This window comes from Tympanuchus pallidicinctus, unplaced genomic scaffold, assembly GCF_026119805.1.
Source record: "Tympanuchus pallidicinctus isolate F22 unplaced genomic scaffold, pur_lepc_1.0 scaffold28, whole genome shotgun sequence".
Taxonomy (NCBI): domain Eukaryota; kingdom Metazoa; phylum Chordata; class Aves; order Galliformes; family Phasianidae; genus Tympanuchus; species Tympanuchus pallidicinctus.
This window is the reverse complement of record NW_026294745.1, coordinates 1407459-1428080: the sequence shown is the minus strand read 5'-3', so window position 1 is coordinate 1428080 and position 20622 is coordinate 1407459. Positions and strand designations below refer to the sequence as shown.

The window sequence follows — 20622 nt, the reverse complement described above, 5'->3', positions numbered from 1 at the left end:
GATATAAGCACCCTGTCTGTTTCGATCTGCAGGTTACTCAAGCATTTAACTGTAACAGTCAGATATTCATGTCAGGCTACAAGTTATATTTCTAATTAGTCTGCAGCATGGGGGGAAGTAGTTTCTTACTGAGCACAAAGCATTTAACGAGACCCCTGTACGTGGCTGTTTGCGTTTAGACCAGTTGCTTTCAGCATTGAAGACACGGTGCTGGAAGCCAGCTTTATTTTGGCTACGCTGTCTGACATCAGAAGTGAGATGGCTTCCCAGGAGACTGCGTGCTTCTCACAGATGCAGGAAAGGTAACAGCAGGCTGCAGAGGTGGGGGAGGGAGGCAGACTGGCACAGCAGGCTGAAACAGCTGAGTTTAAGATTTTCCTACTCAGTGATGTGCAGGGTATTCATAAGCACTGTACTTATCCTGGAGCCTTTATTCATAGGAAAGCTGTGCATTGGATAGATTCAGAAAAAGATTGAAATAGTTTGAGATGCAAAGCACGACAGCTAGACCACTCCCTCCCCATCAGTGCATTTGTTACCCTGAAGCTCGCAGCACTGTCTGCTTCTCGGCAGTGCCACAGCTCTGACAGCCACCGTGTGCTTGAGCACCAGCGCACCTCACATCTTACCTGTCAGCACAGGAAAGGTTTAGCCAGATGCTCCCTTCTTGATCATAAATCATTTTCCTTACTTGCACTGCTGCACCACTTCTGCAGCAGGCGGTGAGCCAGGAGCCGAGAGTTTGGGCGCCGTTTCTTGATAACACGAACAGCACAAAAACTGCTGGTGCAAGGGGGAGCGCTCCATACTCTTGCAGCTTTATCTCCATGGGGCTTTGTTGCAGTGAGAGGGGTTGTGGAGAAGCTAAGCTAAAGCTGTAGTGCCTTCCATTAGCACAAAGACCTCCTAACAAAGGCACACAGGAGGTTGTTACAAATCTGACCTATTCCCTCTGATTCAGCTCAAAGCCACGTGTGGACAAATGCTTTGATAAGGATGGCAGCGCTGAAGCAGTTGCTTCCAAAAAGCCGCGATGGAACAGGCAGGCACAGAACACAGGGTCAGGGGCACCTGCAAGTCCCTTGGCAAAACAGGTCAAAAGTGTTCCCCCAGTCTCATACAGAGGTACTGCAGGCACAGGAGGAACAGCTGTAACAAAGGCAGATGACCAAGCAGTGCTGGAAGCAGAGTCTCCTTATCACAAGGTGAGGACCTTCCCAATCACATTTACATTCTATAATAAAACAGTGTTACACCTTAGATGCCATTTAGAAGCTGAATACTACACATAGTCCCAATCTGCAGAAATAATTAGCCCTCAAATTCTGTTTCACATGCAGCGTCTTACTCCTGTGATTGTTGCATTTTCCAGTTTCATTCGTTGTTCTTTGGAGCAGTCTCTTCTAAGGAGAAGGACGCCGTCAGTCATGCCTTCCACAGTTTAGCAACAGCTAGTGACACAGAAGAGGATTTTGGCAAGACGCAGAGCTCACAAGTTCTCCAGTAAGGTGGAATGAATGAATCTCAGACTATCGCGGGCTGCCCTGAAAGTTAAGCATGTATTTGGCACGTAGAGCTGTTTTTAGCTTTAGAACAAAGTTTAATTCTATTATGAAAGTATCCTAAACTTCTCAGGCGAGTTAGAACTTAATGGAAACTCACTGCACCTGTATTCTGATCATTCTAAAAGGAGGATGCTGCCTAACGCAAAGTTAGGTCATTTAGTTTTGTATATCCTGCTGATATACTGCTTTGTATGTCCAGCTCTTCAGTCTCACAAGAGAAGTCAGCTGTGCCAGAGCTTCAGACAAACAAAGCTGCTCTTGTACAGCTACAAGCACTGCAATAAACCACCCGCTCCAGCACAGCCAAATTACTGCTTGTATGGTTGTTGGTATTACGGCAGAAGCTTGTAGAACCAGTGCTTAGCTTAGTGCAAGAAAGTTGGCATAAAAATGCATTTAAAAAATAAAAGTGATGCAATAACCAATTTGAAGCCTGAGTTTATGGGTTCTGGTGTTTCAGGTTTGAATGTTCTTTTCCTTTCCCTCATCACTTCCACTGAGTCAGCAACAGACAGCAGCAGCAGGGCACAGGACAAGAACAGCCACAGCCACCAAGGGTGCGTGGTGCAGCAGGCACCTGACCCGTGCTTTGTACCATTAGCAGAGTTTCTGCAGACAACACTGATTAAAATAGACACATTTTAGTATAAATACTATATTTATTAAATATCTTTACAATTCATTTAAATGTATTTACAGAACTATTCCTGCATAAGTTATACCTCAGACATGAAATTCACATAATTGCCTCTTAGGTAAGCATAGATGATAGTCTCATTTAACAACAACAAAAAAAAGCATCCTCATTAGATACAGACTCGGATTTGCTTCATTTTTTCAGCTATCTTTGGAAGAAACTACTTCATACAGTCCTTTTCTACACACACAGTCTGGTTTCTCCCTAGAGAAAGGATGCCCATTGCTGAGAGATGGAAATTCCTTCCCAAAATGCTTTACCTCACCTCCTTCATCTCCCTCACCCAGTCCTGTCTGGTCCCAAAATCTTGTTTTTTTTTTTCTCCTCAGCCATACCTTCTTCATGAGCACAAAGCGTAGAGAGAAACTGTACACTGTATGTCTCCCAAAGATAGCCGTCCAAGTAGCACGGAACCACAGACTCTTCCATTTCACATCTTAGCCCTTTTTTCACCCATATACCGAGTAACACAGCCACAGAAATCCCAACTCCTGCACACACCGGGGTCCCCCTTCCCTTCCCATTCCTGCTCCACAACAGCCAGCTCCTGTCAGCTAACAGGAACGTTCCGTGGCAGCTGAGGCCGTTCCTTCACGTCCCCATGCTACGGAACAGCTCTCCTGTACGCTCCTCTCACCAACACACAAAACCTAACTGCTCAGAAGCGTTCCTGCTTCGTGCATCGTTTAAAGTTACTGTGATAGTATGGGCCCTGTCATTTCCTCTTCCAAAAATTTGTTGTGCGCAGACAGCTTAAGTTCATAGGAAGAAATTAGGTTTGATATGTTTCGAGTGCATATCTGAAAACAAAACAAAAACAAGCGCGTGATAAAAATATCAATTCTTTATAATACAGTATTGCTTTATAAACAGATGGAAAAGCTATCAGCTTTACTGGTCTTTGGTGTGTCCAGTGAGGGATAAACTCATGAATTGTAAATAAAAATCCAATTTTGTTCTTTATTAAAAAATAAATCAGGATGTGATGTGAGGCAGATGGCTTAACAGACACCGCTCAGCTACGAACTGCTTCAACACAAACAGCAAGGCAGAGGCTCAAACCCAGCAGGCAGCACAGTTCGCTTCCGGGGAGGCGGCCGAATCTCTCCGGTGGAGGATTCCAGCCCTGGACCAGCAGAGGCAGAGCACAGAGCACGCAGCACCTCACACACCTCTGCTGTGCTCATCTCTCTGATCCACATACATTTCTCAATTTATAATTCTAAAAAGTGGAGGGGGGGGGGAAAAAAATGAAGGCTGGAAATGAGCGTAGTGAGAGCGAGGAGTCAGAGTGCAAAACAGTCCGGGTCTACAAGGGCATCGTTTAAGGTAAGTTCAGGGGAAAGAGTAATTGATCAAATCAGCTCTAGTGAAGAAACACGACAGTCAATACTGAAGAACAAAACGTGAAGATACCCAGATGTGAGAGGGAAACGCCCCTCCCAAGGACGAGAAACAAAGCCCTGTACTGCAGCATGAATACATTCCTTCCAACGAGAAGCCAGGATCCAGCTTGTTCAGTTCTAAAAAACAAAGACTGACATTTGTGCAAAGTTACCCACCACTCACTGCTCCACGGATCGCAAAACTAATTGGTTTTTCTTCATTAACATAATCCTCCCCATACCCTCACCAAAATAAGATTTTGGTCAAGTTAGGGTAGTTAAGGCATTTTGACAAGTAATTACAAGGTGATTTAAAATAGATACGTAACATTACGCCAATTTAGGAATAGCAGATAAATTACTGAAGAGCTTCCAAATTAATCACTTATTATAAATGAAATGCCTGTTACAAGCACGATGCATTGAAATAGAGTAAAATGACATGTACATGGTACATGTTAAATGATCTTAAATAAAAGCTCGACATAGTTACGCAAATATACAGTACAAGTCCACAAAAATTCTTTAAACAAGTTGAGGTAACCTCAAACTTAAACAGTTTTAATGCAATAAACCAGGTAGTAAAGATCTCCTCCTGAGAGCAGGTAAGACTGCTTACTGACCGAGTTTAACTGCACTCACCTAGACATCGACATTACCCGACTTTTTATATATAAAAACATGGCTTTAATTTATTTCTACATACTCTTCTACCGGCAAAAAAGTTAATGAAAAACTGACCAAAAATATATATATCTTTACAGCTATCAGCTATTTGTATGAACCTCAAAATAGAAAGGAAAGCTTGCTGGAACGGGGGGAACAACTGCGAGCTGCTGTGATTCCAAAGGAAATGTAATATTGCAAAGTGGCTGTCAGATAACTGTAAACATCATTAAGGTTCGTTCTGAAAACCCTACGCTTTAGTTTCTGAAATGTTGCGTTTTGCTGATTTTTCATCGATGGTTTCCATTTCTGTACTGCTGCTGCCACAGCATAAGCAAAGAGGTGCGTGTGGGAGCCAGAAAACACGAGGATCGTCTGGCCTTCACTTGGTGCAGCACGTGCTGTGCTGCAGAGTGGCAATATTCAGACAAATGATGTTTCGTTAACAAGAGATTTGTGTACCAAAGTAACGATGCTCGGAGCTGAGGCTGATCTGCTCTCTGTGCAGCCTCCTGCTGCAGCATTGACGCCGTATCACCTGTGCTGGTCAGATGGGTTAAAATGCTTTGAAGGACCTCAGCTTCGACCATCTCTGGTGGTGGTCTTTTGGTTTTTTTTTTTTTGTTTTTTTTTTTTAGACAAAGTTATAGTTTTTGTTTAAAAAAAGATAGTTATCCACAGCCAAAACATCCAGATACCAGCCCCATTATGGACGAATGATCTGCAGAACTCTTTAAGATCACGGTTAAGCACCTGAAATCACAAAACACATTTGCATCCATACAACTTGACCTAAAGTATGTTTTTGAAATTCCGAACTAGAAAAGGCTCCTAGGCTGACAGCGTGTATGGCAAGAGCAGAATGTTTACAGCAGTTACAAACCTCCTGAAAACCGGAGCTTAGGAACACGAGACCTCAGCTACCACTGTAACAAGACTACGCTTATGGAACTGTGTTCTGTAACATACCCTTTAACGAACAGTGAATGTTTCTAGCAGATAGAATAATATGCCCTCTTGTAGAGGTTTTAGCTATTGAATCTAGGCTGAAAGATGATAAACCAATTCTACTCATCTGAAAGTCACATTTCAAATGCAATAACAATGTGGGATTGATCCTCCCCCTTTTATGGACAATTGCTAAGCTCTGAAAGACATGCTTCAAGCCTTGAGCTGCTTCTTCACTTCTTGCTGGCAGACAGAGACCAGTGCACTACGAGAGTGGTTCTTAACAAGGACTTCAGTTGTGTCTCAAGACAGGCAACGAGCTCGCAAACTGGCTGCAGAGATCAGCTGCAAAGGAAGAAAGCCATCCTGCCAGCAGGAAACCACACGTGTGAAGCTGGGAGCTCGGGGGTAATGAACACATCGGCAGCTGGCACTGCAGGCACGTCAGTCTGTGTACTCAGCTACGATAGAAAGAAGGACGGTGATGTCATCTGGTTTCCCCCCTGTAATATAAGAATAAAAGCATGATGTCAAACCACGCTGCATTGTCTTCTTATAGCCTGTGGTGCTGCCCCATGGAAAGCTCCTAGTTTAAATATTAAAAATCTGAAGCAGAGAACGCTTCCTCTACTTCCTTTCCAAAATGCAGCTGAGGGGAGCATTCAAAAGATCAAAAAAGCTCTCTCCCCTCTTGAGCAACAGTGAGATGCTGCTAAAAGCTACTAACATTTTCAGCTATCACTTTTCAAGACTCAGTAGGCTGCAGCAATGCACTGCAGTTGCACAGAAATAGCTCACAGGGGTATTTGGTTACACAGAAGGTCACAGGAGGTCTCAGGACTTGGGAGATCTGCAGATTCATTACTATCAACCTTTATGAGAGGCGTTTAAGGTGCTGCAGGAAATCCTGCCCTCTTGATACAGGGATAATGAGGATCTCTCTAATTATTAATTAAAAAACATCGTTTGACTGGAGTCTGAACTCTGCCAGGCATTAGTACTTTTCTAGAGCATAGGAAATAGAACCAACAGAGATCAGGGCTGGGGGTTAATGGTACAAAGCTCAGAAAGAAATCCAAACAGCTGGCAGAATCTCGACTAAAATGCATCAAGACTGGAAGACCTTAACAGAAAATCACATCCCACAACTGAACAACAAAAATCCACAGCCATGCACAAATCCTAGGAACGGGTCAAGCACAGCTCTCCTGGGAGCCTGGACAACTTATGTCAGGCTGGATTCTTGTGGCAGCAGCATCCATATTAAAGAAAAAAAATAACAGAAGTCAGTGCACAGAGCTCCATGCACTCCAGCTGCTTCCCCCCAGGAGGCTGCTGACTGGCTGGGGCCTGGGATGACCCGCGTCAGGAACCGGGCTCCTTGCCAAACTGACAGCACTGCTGCTCTGCTGCCAAGCACATTTCTTAATTCTCTCTTTTCCTATTGGATTTTTAAGCAGAGCTTTACTTTGCTGAAGATTTCTTAAAGATAGCGAGAGTGGGAGGAAGAGAAAGGAAAATCTTACCTCTCACGTTCAAGCCATTGTCACATGCAAACTGTGCGAAGGGTGACATGTAAGTGGGATCATACGCCAGCTCGTGAGCTTGCTCAGCAATGCTTCTTGCAGTCTGCTGTATGCTCTCATAGTTGGAGTTCTAAATTGATGAGGAAAAAAGTATTCTTGTAAGGAAGCCTCTATCGCTATTTGTCAATTAACAGATCTGATAACTAAGAGTTCGCATTGAAAGAACCATTTTTTTACCCTCACAAAAGAGACTCAGTTGAAGTAATGACATTTCACACCTTGAATGGAAAGCCTTAAGTCTGAGCCTCTTGCCCAAACCAACAAAAACACACCTGGGAAGAAGGAGCACCTTCAAAGTAAGATGAGAAAAGCTTTAATGAGAGCAGAATTTCTATGGGTAACTCATGCTCTTTTCTTATTCACTCTCCCTGTTGCTTTTCTTCAATACTTTTCTTACTCCAGACAACACAACATGACAATTCATCCCTATTATTGAGAACTATTTTTAAATGTCATTTCAGAAAGTCTTCCCTGAAGTTTGGGGACTCAGCAGGCTTCTCCACGATGAACTTCTGGCTGAATTTCCTCAAAGGGAACTTCGGTGCCTTTCCCAACTGTACCAATAGATGGAGCTCAACTTACTTTTTCCGGAGAAGTGAATCTCCAGCACCCACCTCTGCTGACCTCTTGTCTGTGCAACAAAAAGGTGGATGTACCACAAACAGAAGCATGCTGTGGCACCATCCATCAGCGACTCGGGTTGGCAGCTAGCACACCAGAGCCTTCCAGCCCACGACAGCATGCTGACACCTTCAGCACCATCATTACCTTTGCTAACCAGGTTAAAGCCCCTGTGACAGCTTGTGCTGTGGCACGATCCCACATTCCCTTTCACAGCACAGCTGCACACTTTGCTATTTCTGCTCTGATCATAGCACCAACAAGAGAGGAAATGATAGGGGGGGACTGCGGAGGGGAAGCACAGAGTCTACCTCGTGTGCAGACAGAGGCCTCCGACCTTTAGCCTGCAAGGACCCATTCTGCCTGGCACCACCTTTCAATTACATACCTGCAGGATAAGAGCAGGCACAATATTTTTAAAACCACACTGTAATTCTACACGCTCGCCTCCTCTGCATCTCATAACATCAAAATGCTTCCCCCAGGGCAGTTATACATCTTGATACCTCTTCAGCATACTTTCCTTTCTGTAAATAGCCTTAAGCTAAACGCTCTCACGCAAACTAAAATAGTTTAATGTATGTTTACTGTTTAAAGGAGTGTTTGTGGTCACCAACCTGGAGAACTAGCTGAGAGGTTTTTTTTTTTTTTTAATATCAGATTTTCCACACACACGCAGCCCACAGTTCAGACACTCCAGACTTTCAGAACTACTGTTTTATAAGCCTTCAAAAAACTATCCATTCTTTCTAAGTACTGAGCTTCCCTTGCCCCAAATAACCCTTAAGAGAAAGCTGTATTTCCACTTATTTAATCTACAACTGCAAATGCAAATAGAATACAGGCAGCTACGAGCAGCGCCTGCTGCTGAACTGCCAGCTCTCCCCAGTCCCCCCGCCACCCCCTTGTGTTACAGCAGCCACCAACTCACTGCTGGCTGCTGCTCAGCACATCTGTGCCAAAGCTGCTGCTTCGGATTCAGCCTGGCTGCAGACCCGAGAGAGAGAGAGCGCCTTGGGGCCAACAGCCCTGCTCAAACATGGTATTAACTGGCAAATTTAAACGACAGCCCTTGGTCGTGGGCCTTTTATGTGTAAAACAAAGCCATAAAAGAAATGGCAGTAACTGCCAGGGCGGCCAAAGACACGCAGGTTCCGAATCTCTCCCGCTTACCTTCAGCTTTTTCAACTCCTGCAGAATCATGTAGTCAGGCATGTTGTCAAACAATCCGTCTGTCGCCGTCAAAATAATGTCTCCAAGTTGGACATCAAAAGAAGTGCTATCAGCAGCATCAGGGCTGTGGAAATGACACATGTCAAAGAAATGGACTCCAGCTTTCACGAAGGCACCAAGCAACGTCAAACTAGCACAGACAGCTTTTGTAATTCACCCTGTTACGTGTTTTGCTAGAAATAAAAGAAATAATCACTAACTGGAGCTTTTGCACTGGGAAAGCTTGTCAAGAAAGCTACAACAAAAGAGCTGTGATTGCAAACAGGTGATGTTCCAGCTATTACACAAAGGATTTGCATTTACAATTCCCAGATGAACAATTCCGCAAACTAATCTGCTTCGCAAGTGTGTCTCCATGGAAACCATTAAGGAGAATGGCAGTTCAGGGCTTCCTTCTCACCCATCTCAAATATGTAACAGAACTGCACTTGAAAGGACAATTCATAATGAGAATGGCCAAAGCACTTAAGGATTCTGAATCATTTTCTGTGGCAGTGGAATGGGAAGCATGACTGGAAATCATTACCAGGAGACCACAGCTGGTTGGACTATTTACATCTGATAACATCATGCAATATCAAGAGCAGAAAACACCTATTCAGGCCATGAATATTGCTCTAGGATCTGTTTCTCAGATCAAGCATAACAACAAAAATCTTCATTGTTAAAGATTCCTCAGAGCTCTTTAGCAGAGAGAAGTGAGGTGCGCCGTGCTGTTTGGCTGTGTGAGAAAGCAGAGCAGCCACCATCCTCAATGCCATCCCACCATCCAGACGGTGTGAGCCTCCAGGAAGGTCAGAGTTGGGACTGCCTGCCCAGCCCCACATACAGACCAAATACGAAACAAATTAAGGTGGGAAAACCATCCAGACAACAAGCATGAGTGCCAATTAATGTCAAGAGCAGCCAGAAAGCTTTAATCGTGATTCAGAACCCAAGTGTGGGAGCTCGTTTATCTTGCACTTTTCTCACTGCGTGATGACTCAGATTGCTTTAATTCCCTGACTTCCACTGGACCATATTAACTTCTCTTATGCTATTTTGGGGGGTCTTTTTATAGAAGACACAGAATTTTAGAAAAAAGATTTTAATAGTTGTGGAATTTCAAACAATCATTTGCTTTTAGTCTAATAAAGAAGCTAGGCTATGCAAGTGCTCCAATTTCAGAGCTCTACACTAGCTTCCTCTCTGCAGCCTCACAAAATAAAACCACGTGCAAGAATGGAACTACTGACTAACAGCTCTCAAGCAGTATTTTCAAAAGCAAAGCAAACAAACAAAAAAAAGCAATTTCAGCATCAAAAATCACAATCTTGATGGCATCAGCCTTGAGATTGACAGCTTTGCATCCAACTCTAAGGTGCCTATTGCATTCTGTGTTTACTGCCATCCCTCTCTGAAGATGCCTTTGTCATTTGTATTTAGAAGAGAGGTATCAGTTTAATGACCATACTGGATATGAGAGCTGTATTCTAATTTGTGTATTTGACAGATTGTTGTTCCCCCCCTCCAGTTTTAGTTTACTGGTGAGGCTTCACACAGCACAGGATTTATCAGCCCGACATTCTCGGGGGAAGACACAAGTCTGCCTTTGAAGCAACTCATTTCTGTGAACAGATTGTCCTTTCCTAATACTCTCATTTCCCAGCTTGGTGTTCCGCCAAACGGAGTTCTGCTCGTTTTGGTCAAACACAAGATGCTGCTGGAAACACAGCCGCCTGGAACCACGGGCTACAGTCACATGGCCCCCCTCTATTCTTCAAGCACTGCCAACTCACTGCCAAAATATCTACGTTAGTGTACTCCAAGGCAGTCTGAGGGGAGCACAGACAGGGGCTGGGAATGAACGCTGCTGATCAGACGAGTCGCTCATGCAGGGCGATGGGCACAGCCACAGCTGCAGTCTTCATGACAGCACCTCTATCAGGCAGTGCTCTCCCGTGGATCAGAACGCGTCCAGCACACACTACAGATGGTAAGAACATGCTATGCTGCATGAGTAACTGTGAAGCCAATGACTTCTGACTGTGCAACAGCTTACAAAGTTTATCAAATACACAGTGAGAAGTGTTTGCAGCAGAGGCAGGTAAAGCCACTGGGCACATTTAAACCCGTGTGCTACGCTGCGTTATACAAGAAACACTGAAGCAGCAGAACTGTCACCTTTTGGGAGCTGATCACTATGCAGATTTAAAACTTGAGATCCTCTCCCATCTTACCTGTCACTTAAGACGACTCCTTCTGCTTCTGGTGGAGCTATCGACAGTTGGAACGGAGTGTTGAAGTAATGCTGCTGCTCATCAGATCGATGTACTACTTCTCCTCCTCTGACTACCAAAAATCCAGAATCTCCCAAGTTGGCTGTATGTAAACGATGACTTGTTCTGTCCAAAACTACTATGCAAGCTGTACTGCTTCCTGAAAGCAAGCAGAATACAGTGACAAGCTCACCTTACAGAAAGCATTTATTCCTTCACTGCCTTTAGTCATTGCCCAGCAGCTGAAGTATTTATCAAAGCTTACAAATCGGGATAAATAAAAGCACTCATTCATGCAAAAATAAAATTAATACACATTAAATAAGGCAAAAAGCTACAGATCTTTGCAGCAGAGGTTTCCAAGCAGACCTGTGTGCAGGACAAACCACAGATGAGCTAAGTGTATGACTGTACGGCCTACAAGGAGGCCAGCTGGCCCGAGGCATCACGTGTTACAGATGTTTCACTTTCTAGCCCAGGGAGCTGCCTGGAAAACCCCGTGCTTCATTGGTTCTCTAGTGAATACACGGGACCTTCTCCACTCTGAGTGAAGGAAAAGTCCCAGCAGTGTCTTTGGAAAGACTCATGTTTTATATACAACAGCGCCCAGCACTGTTCCGCAATACAGGAAGAGCATTTAAGTAAATGCCACAATTTCCTCCCACTCCAGTTTCATTTAAAAATAATTTCCTAGACTCAATCCTGATGAACCAAGTATCGAGAGTTAAAGCGCAGCAGGAAGGAAAAGTTCAAGCCTAATGAAAATTTCTTAACAAAGTCTTGATTTGAAATGAATTCTAAATGCCCACTGCTGTGGCAGCTCTGGTTTAGTTCAGGCGGAGGAGCACTACTTTCAGATTTTAGCTGTATTAGCACAGTGTAACTAGGAGGCCACCACAGAATGCACGTCTCGTGACTCAGCAGATGCCACTTTTCAGGATCCGAAAGGTCAAGCCAAGCAGGGCTGCCTCTGTCTACAAAGGAGTTGAGGGAGCTTTCACCAGCAGCCCACTCTGTGGATTGCTTACAGCTACACCTGCCTTGCACAGATGAGCGCTATTATGTGTGCAAAATCCCAATGGAATTAACAACTATTGCTATTTTGGTGACACTTAAGGTCACTTCTGAAGTTTGAACCTATTCTTTAGGCATATAATGCAAGAACATCTGTGCTAAGCTCAGCAGACAAGCTAAATATAGCTTACACAGCAGTCTCCTGGCATAGAAGTTTAAGGTCAGGTGAGAAGCATGCGTATCACACAGGGTAACACCTTCCTGGTGCCTAAGAGGTCACATGCCCTTCAGAAACACGTTCTGTTGGCAAGGTTGTCAGTAGAGGTCAAATACTGCCTTTCAATCTGTTCACAACTCCCAGAGCAGCTAGATTGCATTATCTAAAATCAAGTTTGACAAAGAATATGCTAAGCATCTGTTTGCATTCAAAAACATGTCTAACGATTCCTTTCCAAAGAACTGTAAACCTACAGGCTATCAGTGGTTGCGTGATATGAGCCACTTTAATCAGCCTGTTAGGTTTAAAGTTCATTGGACATAAAAGGCAACAGGAACAGCAAGTCAAGGAGCGAGCAGATGCATCCAACTATGATCAGAAAGTCTCTACTTGCACAGCTTCAGCAAAAAGCCACAATCAACAGAGAACTATTTACGCATAGCAAGTGCATGCTGCAGCATATTCTACTGCAAAACTCAACGTTCAAACTCCCTGCAAGAACTGGTGAAGAATCACCTGCACCCACAAAGGCTGCTTACCATCAATATTGACTTATTTTTATATCCATGTATTTAGATACATACGAATATCTGCACGTACTTAAGTACGTGTGTAAATAACACAGGACACAGATCCAATTCACGTTTTTGCCTCTTACCAAGCAAAGGTACTTTGTTCTGCAGCAGCTCACAATAACCTGCAGTGAGAATCCCGACAGGATTACTTGGTACAAACCGTCCTTCTTTTACTAAACGTTCACATGTCCGCATTAAAGTCCCTGAGAACTGAGAAGGGTCGACCCCATAGTCCCTCCAGCCACCAACACCATCTGCTACTCCTAGAGGAAAAAACAAACAGAAAACAAGAGTTAGGTGAACAGGAACGTTATCCAAAATGCATGTTATGTTCAATAGCTGCAGGAAACACAGCGTGGCAATTTTTGTGGAAACAGATCTTCAGCTTTAAAGAAGTGTTCAGAAAAGAAATAAGACCACACAAAACAGCCTAACCCCAAACCAGAGCAAGCCTACACAAAGCTGGGCCCTGTGTCTGCAAGGACAGTTCGTTGCTTACTCCAGACAAGGAAGAGAATGAAAACTGATCATGGTTCAGTTCTTTCTGTTGTTACTCGAAACAGAAAATGAGATGAACCCTGCCAAAGCTTCACAAGCTTTGAGCAACTCCAGGCAAGTACTGAAGATGCTATGTGCAAGTGGGGTTGTCAGAGAGACAAACAGTTGAGCCAATCACTGTGCTGATGTTGACAGCAACATGATGCTATTGTCAGTGGAAATAAGAGCAAGAAAAACACTCTGGCTGTCTCATACACAGAAGAAAATCAGTTCTGGCATCTCCTAGACAAACAGTGTGGAAGATGAAGCTCCTGAGCTGGGTCAGAGTAACACAGCAGATATGTCAAAAAAGATCCCCAGCATTTTAACCCCCTATCCAGGCCCACATCTGCACCTTCTCCTTAAAACAGCAGCTGTGCTCCGTTTCAACTTTTGAGAGCTCTGTAACTCCAGAAAGAAGAGCACTGCTAGCAAAGGCAGGAAAATCTGACTGAGGCGGTAAAAACTAAGTTTGCCTCATCTACAAATGCCCTTCACTCCAGCCACCATCTGAAACTGAGACGGAAGGTTTAGAGCCAACCTTGGCACGAACTCTAATCTGACAAGAGGTTACATCCAGATTCTGAACAGCCCATCAACATTAATCAGATTTCTCCCAAAAATAGTGCACAACCTTTTAGACACCTGCTTTGTCCGCTTGCTTTCTTAGAAGAACGGTGCAGGAAGGCAGATCCCTGCCTTCCCCTCTTCAGAGCAGCTCTGGCACAGAGCTCACGTGGAGGCAGCCCTGGCACTCCTCACAACTTCTTTCCTCCTCTCTGCAGGAGAAAACTAATCCTCCCTTTGCAGGTCCCACAGCTTCAGGGTAACGCTGGGTTAAACCCTCGCTTTCTGCTGCCACTCAAACCAGGCTAGTGTAAGAGACCAGCAAGAAAAGGGTTTCTGCTCTGATCTGGAACTTGAAATAGAAGCCAAGCACCAGTCTAGATGATAATGCTTTGCTTTGCATTAAGTGACCCGAAGAGCAGCTCTTTTTCCCTTTAAGATGACTGCAGTCCAGCCGTAATTTTGCCAGCTGATCATAGCAAGCATTGCTTCAGTGAAAAGGTTGACACAACGAAAAGGGCAGTGTTTGACAGATACTGTCCAGATACTGCTCCTGGTTCCTAAGGTTGTTACAAAACAAGCTTGTGAGAAGTTATGGAGTACCCCTGAATGCTCAGTAAACTATTTTCGTGTTAGCCTTCTTTGGAAATACTTCAACAGAAACAGCACAGCATTAGCATACGGGGCAAGAAAGCAAGCCAACGCAGAAAGCACCCAATGAGGTTAATTATCAGAACCAACTCTGAAGTAAAAATAAGAGCACGCCACCTGATTTTCTTTGCTCACTTCTTACTCCAGGCAAGAAATCTGAATCCACAACCGTGGCGGCACACCTTGCTCTGCTTTGTATTCCTGCCTGCTTTCTGTAAGCTATGAACAGCCACAAGGACGCTGCCAGTGCCTCCCATGCCCACAAGGTGCCCCGACCTGCAGGAGGTCCAACACACAGCCAGGCATTCCTTCTCCATCTCTGGCACAGCAGCAGACCGGAGCAGCACACTCACAAGCATGCCCTGCAGAATGCTTCAAGCCCCAGCGCCTCCGCATGGCTCAGCAGCTCGCTGCTCTCATTGCCTCACCCAACACAGACAATGGGGGGTTTCTACAAAGTTGTTTTTTTTCCTTTTCTTTAAAAAGCATTTCTAAACCAGTCCATTTAATCTAAGCTAGGTGACCTTGTTAGCTCCCAAGGCATGCTGCCCGAGCAGCCAAACACTTCCTCCTGCTCAGGCACGCAGTCAGCAGGCCCTGCTGCCATCGAGATCAGCACAGCACACAGGCAGAGCACATGGGGAGCCCTGCAGCACACCTCAGATACCCACTTTCCTTGCTTTTGCCTTACATCAGTGCAATCCCAGTTCTCGCTGTCTTCAGCCATCGTGTCCTGCTTTCTGTACGGTTTCGAAATGAAAGCCAGTATCTTCAAATTCTCAATATAAACTCAGCGGTTTAATAGGAAAGGAATATACTTTTTTTTTTTTTTTTTTTTTAATTTCCTACTGAAAAAGATGTAAATGTGAACAAAGTTGGAAAAAACTTTGTGAGAATGACACAGCTAAGAAGAATGGGCACATGGAGGCACGAGGCAAACACGGGCGTGCCTGCAGGAACTGATCTTGCATGCAAACACTGCAAACCTCGTAAGATGTTCCACTCATCAAACTGAACTTTAAGATTCTGGAGAACATTACCCAAATTAGCCATGATTCACTAATAAAAGAACATCGAGAGGATATATTTATGGGCCTGGGCTTATTTTGCATCTGACACAGAGGACAGACTAAAATGGCAACGAAGCACAATCTGTTGTGCTGCATGAGTGTGAAATGCAGCACCTAATATTCGTCACTCCCTCAGAATTGAGATAAACCGATAAGACTCCTAGTTTATCAGTGATAAGATAAGCTCCACGGTCCGGCAGCTCCTCCAGCAGTGCGACTGGCAGCAGGCAGGGGAGGGGATGCTACAGCCAAGTGGCACCCATTCCCCAGCACCCCCTCCTTCAGGCTCCCTTTGGAACACACTGTGTACAATAGCCCTGGTCAGATACCTTCCCCAGAGGCAGGTGGGGCTCAACTGGTAACTAGTTACAAAAGGAAAGGTTACTTATTCACAATGTGCGTTTTCAACCTTACACCTGTCCTCAGCTTGCATTAACTTCAAATGTTCTAGAAGAATAAATGGCTCAATGACAAGGAGGAACAAAAAGCAAGAGGCTGAAGGAGAAACAAGGAACTGAAAACACTGAATTGTGCACCTACTTCCAGGAAAAAGAAGCAGTTCCTTTTATTATTCCCACCTCCCACAGCAATACACCACTGCTCAGGAACCAAGTTTTTTTCCAGGTATCTCTCCTACCCAACTGCTCAGTGATTTTGGAAGCTGTAGCAGGGCAACAACACTGCCTGCAACATAGGTATGCAGAGTGCCTCACCTAGCACACTGTGTGCTTTGCTTATTTCCTTCTGCACCTTCTGACAGAACCTGCTTTTGCTCTGTGCAGTTTTCTTCCAGAAACTGTGGTAAGGAAGAATCATCAGATTTTAGCTTCATCCTCAGAAAGAAAGCCACTAATTTCAAAGAGATTACATTCAGTGCTACTTAGCAGCTCTGCTGACATTTGGATTATCTGTACAGACAAGTATGTCAGTGAATGTGATTCTAATGGAGATGTTTCTCAACAACCTGTAGTTCCTCTGCAAATGGAAATACTTGTTCTCATGTTAAAAAAGCCTCATTTGGACTACTGTACAAAAACAGTCTGTGACATTTTTCAAGACGCTGATTATTCCCTCTAGAATGCTTCCATTTCTCCCAAGAGGAGGGGTAGAGCTGTACACTGAGCTCAGCACACCACTCGCCTCCTTTAGCGTTGGTAAGTTTTAGCAGCAATCTCTTCAGTAGGTATGATACCAAATAAACAACTTAACATAGTCTTACAGGACCTTCAGGCATCTGAGCAAGAATTCCTCCTCTGTAGCTGCCAGAACATCTCTGACATTTCACCTACAAATCCTTCTATATTTTGCAGTTCACTTTTCTTGATGACAGCAAAACCAACAATCTTCCGAGGGCCTCCCTGCTCTCTGGGGAGCTGCATACCTCCTATGCAGGCAGATGACAAACTTAACTCTCACACACAGCACCATTCCTCTTACCGTAGAGTAGCTGCACTACAGCTCCAAAGAAAACCACCAAGATTTGCAGCAGATAGAACAGCTGCCAAATTTAACTTTGCAGTGGACAAACAGCGCCCTGTTGCCAACCACTTGTTTCCTACCACTGCCACCAGTTGTTTCCTACCCCTTCTGCTACCACAGCTTCCATGGTTTGGAAGGCTAGTCAAGTCACTCTGGCTACACCCAAACTTCTACCCAGCAGACAATGTAGAAGTGATGCTGTCACGGGATGCACTCTGCTTGCTGCAATGTTTCAATCGTGAGTCACACAACAGTTCGGAAAATCCATTAAAAAACTGCAAAGAGAACAGGAGCCTGATAAGGCAGGAATAAGCAAGAAAAGGCAGATCCAAACAACAGAGAAAGAGACCACCAGCTTCAATCTCAGCACCTACAGACTGGTGAACTCATTTGCTTTGTTAAGGCTAGTGTTTTTGTTTTTTACCCGTATACCAACTAGAAGGGAACAAAGGTATTAGTTCCTAAAATTCCGTTTTCCAGCTTGGAAAAACACTTATCTTAAAGTTACAAAAAGTTTAAGACATGAGCAGGAAGACACGTATGTTCAAGAAGACACCTTCCGATATTTCTCATCACTGCATTCTGTAACTTTCTGAGGGTCTGAACAACAGTGGCACCAACAGCAAGCATACACAATGGTACAGCAGCAGAAAGCACACGTGGGCCTGAAACGTGGAGCTCCAGAAATGAACATTAGTAGGAATGTTATTTCCTTTCCTCATTGCGATCCCAAAGGATGTCATGGATTTGAGATTCTTGCTCCTCCTTCTGCTCACAATGGGAAGAAAACATGCAAATGTAAGAGGTATATAGCAGCCAGAAGTCAAAATAAGAGCTAAAGAGCCAAAGCTTCCAGTACACCAGTAAGAGACCCCACCAAGCCTTGATGACTGCGGGACAGCTGGAAATAACGCACATCTCCATAAGCGTCCTCATTTTCTTACAGGGAAAGGCTGAAGGACAGGCTAGCAGACACGCTGTCAACTTCTAGACTGCATAACACAAAAGAAGTGCTTGGCATTGTTGTATCTGCTGTAAACACTCTGCCTCATTAGCCCTGGCCAACTTTTGTTTGACCTAAGAAAATGAAACCCCAAGCACTCATGCCAAGTGGCTGGGAGTAGCTCCTTCACTGTAACACCACGCCCGTATCCATCCCACACAAGCATGCTTTCCATACAGAGATTCTGGAAAAGACTGGCACAGAAGAGTTTTAAATTCCTATCTGCTATAGCTTTGTTAGTGATGACAACTAGGGCAGGCTAACTTGAAACTCACTGTTCTCTACAAGTGTTATATTGTGTACAGCACTCACTTTCACTGAAACCACCTGAGCCTCTTCATTAAACTAATGCTGAAAAATGAAGCTTTTAAAGCCACAGTTCAGCCCGGGCAGATTTCTGAGGTGCAAAGTTAGGCAGGTATTGAGTTGGTACAAAATTTATGAGGCTTGTTAAAAAAGAAAAAGAAAGATAAACAGCCTCAGATTTGCAATGAGAGCAAGAGGAATTGAGGGCAGGAAAAGACTGGTGCTGAAACTTCTGCAGCAGTGTTGAACAGCTGGTGAGAAAGGGAGAGCAAAGAGATGAATAATAGCAGAAACGAGGAGAAAAATACTGTGCTCTGGAGCTTAAGAACTACTGATGAAGAAAAAGCACTGAGATTGCATTAGAAGCAATACTGTGTTAATGTCTGCAGAATGTTTGCAGCAGTTTTGCTTTACTGATACGTGTTAATATTAGAAAGAGCAATGAAGAACATGAAAACAGCTTTACAGGGGAAAAAAAAAAAAACAAAAAGCAGCTTTTCTATTTGAAGCCTCTTCTTCCTGCTAAGGACTTAAGACATCCTTGTTTGAAGCTGTCTTTGCTGTTTGATCCTTAAGTGGAGTTATAACTGTTTGTTATCAAGTTGCCATGAAAATTAATGCAAAGACAAACTTAGAAATGCAACTCTCTGTTAATTCCAGCTGGAAGGCAAGACAAGCTGGAAATCCTCATATGGTAATGACCAAATACGGCCAAAAAACCCTAAACATCATCAGATGAGTCCAAATCTACACCATGTAAAGAATCCACTTACACAAGAAGCATATTCTGCATTTCTCTTCAGGGCAAATACAGATTACTTATTTATCAGTGCTGGCCTAGTAAGAACCTAAAGGCAGCCAGCCGTAGTCACATGTTGGAGTGTGGTTGTCCAACAGCTGATCTAAATGGAAAAAGTTTCCTTGGAACAGGCGCAAGAGAAAAGATGCAAAATGTCTAAATACACAGACAGGTTTTCCACATCTCCTTGAAAGCTGTAGCATCACCACTACAGCACGGGCTCCCTTTTAGAATAACCAGCAATACTGTTGCCTAGCACCCCGTTACAGCTTCCTGAGAAAATGTTTTAGCTATATTAACCAGCAAGTAAGCTACAGTGACAGAGCTGAATTCCAGGCACTGTCATATCATAAGACACTGCAGCAAGTTCTCCGAATCTTTAATTTAAAATGACAGGGAGAAAAACAAAGGGTTTTTTTTGTTAATTTACTTTAATGTTAAAGTTGTGGTAAATTTACTTCCATTGCTGCAAAGCAACTTTTGCAAAGTATCAGCCAAATTCAACCTTGACTGCACGGGAGAAAGGTCAAGCACTGTCCAAAGCAACACTTCTCATAAACTGAAGATTCTTACTGACTGCCTCCGTTTTCCCATTACTTTTAAAATCTGAGCTGGGAAGATCCATTTTGCAGACGAGCACAAAGCAGAGCAAGCAATCAGGACACAGCACCCGCCGAAACTGAAGTTTGACATTTGAAACCAGCCTCAATGTCACTTTGCCTTTCACTTGACAAGGACAAAGCATGCACTAAAATAAGGAAGCGTGCAATTCAGCGATCTTTTACAAGGAAACGTATCGCAGCCACCAGGTGCTCCGCCAGGTTTTAGAGGCACAAAGGGAGGAAAACACCCACAAAGGTGTTTCCCCGCTCCCACAGCCACCAGGCCTCAGGGGCAGCTCCGTGTGTAGCACAGGGCCTCCTGGCCGCCGGCCTCGGCGCCACCCCATCCCAGCACTGCGCCCGGAGGGACGGCGGCCCCGCCGCAGCCTCGGTAAGGGCGCAGAGCCGGGGTCCGTCCCTTTGCCACCGAGGTCACCCGCACCGCCGTCACTTACCGAGCACATCCGCCGTGCGGTGCCGGGCCACGAAGCAGGCGTCATCCCCGTAGCACATGCCTTTCTTGAGGATCCCCTTGCGGAAATCTTTACCGAAGCCGCAGCTGGCCGTCACTAAGCTGTAGTCACGGCTGTCGGTCTGCGAGAGGCCGCCCAGCACCGCCCGGGCCACCAGCCTGCCATAGGACAGCACCGAGAACATGGCGTGGGGCGCCCAGCAGCCCAAGGCCAGGAACGCGGGGAGCCACCGGCGCAGCCGCCTCCTGCAGCGAGCCAGCCTTCCTGCTGCCCGCCGCCTCCGGGCCTCAGCGCCGCGACAGCTCCGGACCTCCGGCCGAGCCCCGCGGAGCAGCAGCGCCCGGCCAACCTCAGCAGCCCGCCTCGCAGC

The 20622-nt window shown here is 44.9% G+C and overlaps 2 protein-coding genes and 1 long non-coding RNA gene across 3 annotated transcripts in view; 1 reads left to right on the top strand and 2 right to left on the bottom strand.

Moving 5' to 3' along the window:
• Positions 1-1055, bottom strand: part of LOC128084606 (uncharacterized) — a 4528-nt gene extending 3473 nt beyond the window's left edge. The window contains exon 1 of the long non-coding RNA XR_008208626.1: positions 630-1055. This is a non-coding gene — a long non-coding RNA (uncharacterized LOC128084606). The remainder of the gene's footprint in view (positions 1-629) is intronic.
• The window catches only part of RAD9B (RAD9 checkpoint clamp component B), an 8715-nt gene extending 5213 nt beyond the window's left edge, over positions 1-3502 (top strand). The window contains exons 9-10 of the mRNA XM_052690834.1: positions 962-1205; positions 1373-3502. Of these exons, the coding sequence (XP_052546794.1) occupies positions 962-1205; positions 1373-1507 (379 nt within the window). The 3' untranslated portion in view covers positions 1508-3502. The remainder of the gene's footprint in view (positions 1-961; positions 1206-1372) is intronic.
• Positions 2205-20622, bottom strand: PPTC7 (protein phosphatase targeting COQ7). The gene is made up of 6 exons (XM_052690833.1): positions 20235-20622; positions 12849-13028; positions 10921-11119; positions 8642-8765; positions 6788-6917; positions 2205-5764 (listed from the first exon to the last, which is right to left on the bottom strand). The coding sequence occupies exons 1-6, from the start codon at positions 20434-20436 to the stop codon at positions 5706-5708; spliced, it is 894 nt and encodes a 297-aa protein (XP_052546793.1). The 5' UTR covers positions 20437-20622; the 3' UTR covers positions 2205-5705.